This window comes from Nematolebias whitei, chromosome 10 (assembly GCF_014905685.2).
Source record: "Nematolebias whitei isolate Nwh7 chromosome 10, NemWhi1, whole genome shotgun sequence".
Taxonomy (NCBI): Eukaryota; Metazoa; Chordata; class Actinopteri; order Cyprinodontiformes; family Rivulidae; genus Nematolebias; species Nematolebias whitei.
Window position 1 is genome coordinate 3112030 of NC_056507.1, and position 4351 is coordinate 3116380.

Here is a 4351-nt window from a genome sequence, read left to right on the forward strand (position 1 = left end):
CTGATTAGTCTTTGTAGAGATCTAGTATAGAGCTGTATGAATGGGTAAATGAGGCACAGATTGTTGTAAAGAGCTTTGAGTGTCTTGATAAGACAAAGTCTCTATACAAGTACAGTCCATTCAGCTGCGCCGCCTTCACGTTAGTAAGCGTGTGTGAAGCTGCAGCTCCGACAGACATGACTCCTTCCTTGAAACAAACCACGGTTCAGAGCTCATCTAGCCGTGCTGTGCCTTTTACAGGAACACAGAGAGGAAGTGCAACATTAATAAATCAGCAGCTTTATCATATCGCTAAGACACGGTCCCGTCTCAGCTGTGGAACAAGACGGCTCAAGCGTTAGCCACTTGTTAGCCGCCTGAGGCGCTCCCCCTTCAGCTCTAACTGAGAGGCATCATCTCTACCAGCTGAGCCACCCATTCATTGATGGTTTTAAAAATCACATCGCAGCTCTGATTTGGATCTGCCTAAAGACGGCCGACCCTACAGGCCACGATTCTCACTGTGAATTTTAAGACATATTTTCACGTGCACGACTTGCAGAAACACATTTCTAGTTCTAGGCTGCGCACGTTATTTGGTTGCCTCCCTCATTTTACATCTACTGAGCGAACTCGGCCACGTTTACGGCTCCACCTACAGGAACTCACTTTGGAAACGAAGCTGGGCAGATGTGAACTAGTTTTTGGACGATTGTTTCTCGATGACGTGGTTTTAGACGTGGACGTTCGGGGCTGCAGCGCTGGATGTTTCCTCCCTTGAAGGCATCAAAACGGCTCTAGAAGTCCGGAGACGGGCCTGCGAGGCTCGCAACTCTGCGACTAGTTTGACTGAAAATGTGTAAAATTCACGCGACAAAGCTGCGAGGAAAGAAGAGGAACTGTTTCAAGCGTGTTCGGAGACGCCACGGTAAACGATTTTCATGAACTTGTTGCCAACAGTTGCAGCTCTTTGAGATTCAGGCTTTAACGATAAATCCGTCAACTTTGTTGTGACAAAATACAAGAACGCTGCAGAAACCCTGTGACTGGAGGCGTCTGCTTGCTCTTTGGTTGTGGTTGCACCAGTCTGGGCTATAAAAAAATTATTTAAATTTCAAGAATTCTCCTTTATCTTTAGAGAAGTTTTTAAAAACAATAATTATTCTCCTCATTAAAAACATTCTCATTCACAAACATTAAAAAAAAGGTTACAAATGTTCAAACACGTCTTAAAATAATGTGAATGAGGAGAAAATCCTCCAATTTTTGGTTTTCTGACCACATTTTCTTGCGGGGTATCAATGAATGACTGACGGCACCTTCGTAGAATATTATTCAGACTGATTCGGTTTCATGCAGCTTCAAATAAAGTCAGACGGCGGCGAGTCGTGTCCACGCATGAAGCTGCCGTCGTGTAGAATTTGGGGAAAACGCAAAACCTTTAAATGGTTCTGCTCGTGCTGGGTTCTGATCTTAGAGAAGAGCAAAACCACTGGATGTGTGAGGACGTCGCTGACGAGGAGTGAAGTGAGAGCAGCTGATCCAGCGGCGGCAACGACGACGCTCACATCAGCTGAGGGAGCGCGGAGGGAACGTGGATCTGTTGCCATGGTAACAGTCGCAGGCACCTCAGAGTGGCTGCGACGGAGTCAAGTGGAGGGCGTGTGCGAGGTGCGTTTGGTTCTGCTGGGTGTGATGCGGCGGCGGCTGCAGGATGTGCACCACCCGGCTCAGGGTGTCCGTGGTGGCGAACGCCAGGTACTGGCAGCACAGCCAGTCCTCCAGGCTCACGCCGCAGGCCGTGTCCAGCGAGCGCTCCGCAAATTTGATCATCATCAGCGTCCGCTTCAGGTCCAGCCAGTTCTGGAGCGTGGCGTCGCGCTGGCTCGCGGTGGCCCCCGACACGGGGCCTGCGCTGCTGCAGCCCAGCGCCTGAAACAGGTCCTCCCGGGGACCCCAGAGGAGGCACTGCAGGCAGGCGCGGGCCTCGGACATCTGGATGCGCTCCGAAGGGTTGACGGTGAGCAGCAGCCTGGCCAGCTGCTGCAGACCCTGAGAGTACAGGGACCGGGTGGGCAGCGGGGGCAGGTCCGCCCACGTGTACTCCCGCTCCTTTAAGTCTGGAGTCACCTCAAAAGGGTTGGGTCTGTGCAGCATCTCGTAGATGAGGATCCCCGTCTGGAACTCGTCGCACTTGCGGTACTGTGTGGCCGTGATGATTTCAGGCGCCAGCCTGGACTGGTCGCGCAGCGTCCCGGGGTGGGCGGCCATCATGCCGCTCTTCTGTTTGGCTTGGGAGAAGTTGCTGATGATGAGGCGGGCGGGGCAGGTGGCGTTGGCAGCATTCGCAGCTCCACCGCCACCGCTGTTGTTGTTGGGCTCTAGAAGGTCTAGATTCCAGGAGGTCCCGGGCTGGCACTGGACCAGCAGCAGGTTCTCCAGCCTCAGGTCGCAGTGGGTCACGTGGTAGGGCTTCATGTGCTCCAGCCCCGAGCAGAGCTGCAGCAGCAGGAGGCAGACCTGACGCTCGTACAGCTCCGGGTTGTTGGCGTGTCGCGGCCCCCCTTCTCTGACGAAGTCCGCCACCGTCTGGAACGGCACCTCCCGGGTGATGACCACCACTCGGCTCCTCAAACGGCCCGCTGCGTTCACGTCAGACGCCCGGTCGTCTAACTGACCATTGGAGGCCGACGCTTTGGAGCCTTTCGTTTTTGAGTCCATCGGAGCTTCTTTGGTTTCTTCCTCCTCGTCTCCCTCCTCTTCCTCTTCTTCCCAGGGCAGCAGCCGGGCGGGGACGTCAGCCAGGAAGTGTCCACAGTCCTGCTGGATGTTGAAGTGCACCGGCAAGCTCTGTCTCACCGCGAGGCTGTGGAAGAACTGCTGCTGCGTGTCCTTCACGTGGCTCCGGCAAATCTGGGAGAAATAAGAAAATATAAAAAGTAATCAATGAACTGTTTGTAAACAAACAGATTACACTGAAGAATCCATAGAAAACTTCTGAACCAACATGGACGTTCATTGTTTTAATGTTTCCCATAGTTTACTTGCCTTGGCTCAACCGGGGAGGATTTTTAAACTGCATTAACATTTCGCTGCATTTAAAAATCATCTGAAGAAGAACACGTTACTGGTACACTTCTTGGCATGTGGAGGGCAGCAGAACATTTATTCAAACGGAGTTCTGAGGAAAGTAAAATCGACCTGTTGGGGCTTGTTTGTGTTCTGCCGGATGCTTTTTTAAAAATTTTCATAAAACATCACAAAGAACTTCGAGTCTGATTCTAACACGAAGGCAACACTTGGAAGAACGGGACAGTAAAGTTAGTCCTTCAATCACACTCATAACTTTGTGTGGACTACACAGCTAGCTGAAGAATGTCAAGAAGTTATGACGATGAAAAGGAAAACGTGCACGCACAGGTTGAATTTTCCAAAAATGTCCCCTCAGGGCTCACATTTAAGATCCAGTGTTGTCTCCATGATCGTGAAGTGGGAGGAAAAACTAAAAGAAATCACAAAAACCACGAGGATCTCATGTTGCAGCAAGAAAAACAACAACAGACTTTTTAAAAATAACCATTTGAAGAATTCAAAACATGCCATCCGTCTTAATAGCTCGTTATGAATATTACATATATTATACATTTATTAGAATTAAACCTTAATGTTTTTGATGCAGGGTATTCAAGTGAGTAAGAGTTAGACTGTGGAGAAGAACGGTATTTTTTTGTTGTTGTCTGAGGCAGCGCAGAGCGACGGATCCTGGCGAGTGGAGGGAGCAACTTAATCTAGCACCAGCTGGATTAAGTTGATATAAAGATTAGAGTAGACCTGTCACGATAACAAATTATGCTGCGCGATAAATTGTCTCAGAAATTATTGCGATAAACGATAATATTGTTCTTTTTACACGAAGGCACGAATTTCAACCATGAATTTTGGAGCTCGACAAGACGGAGGATTTTTTTCCCCTGAGGTCGGCCTGTTAGCTTAGCTCGTAGCTTAGCTCGTAGCTTAGCTCGTAGTTTAGCTCGTAGCTTAGCTGCTTTTAATGAACCAAAAAAGCGATTTTGAACGGTTAAAATAAATTTTAAAGAGAAAAGAGAAAGGGAGGGGTCAGTGAAGAGCACCGGAGTTGAGCCTTTTGTCATCCAGTGTCTTCAGTAGAAAGTGAGAGACACGAAGAAACGATAAAGCCGATAAATGAAAATGAGGTCAACAATTTTAATTTATCAGGCGATTAATTGATTTATTGTTTATTGCGACAGACCTCGATTAGAGCCCAACTGATTTTGGAAATTTTGGCTGATATCGATACTGGGAGGGGAAGGTTAATGCTGATAACCAATATACTGGCTGAATTATTATTATT

At 48.7% G+C, this 4351-nt stretch overlaps 1 protein-coding gene across 1 annotated transcript in view; it reads right to left on the reverse strand.

The window, feature by feature from the left end:
* Positions 1-1239: 1239 nt before the first annotated feature.
* peak1 (pseudopodium-enriched atypical kinase 1) overlaps positions 1240-4351 on the reverse strand; it is a 23172-nt gene continuing 20060 nt past the window's right edge. Inside the window, exon 4 of the mRNA XM_037683253.1 lies at positions 1240-2892. Coding sequence (XP_037539181.1) covers positions 1609-2892 — 1284 coding nt within the window. The 3' untranslated portion in view covers positions 1240-1608. The remainder of the gene's footprint in view (positions 2893-4351) is intronic.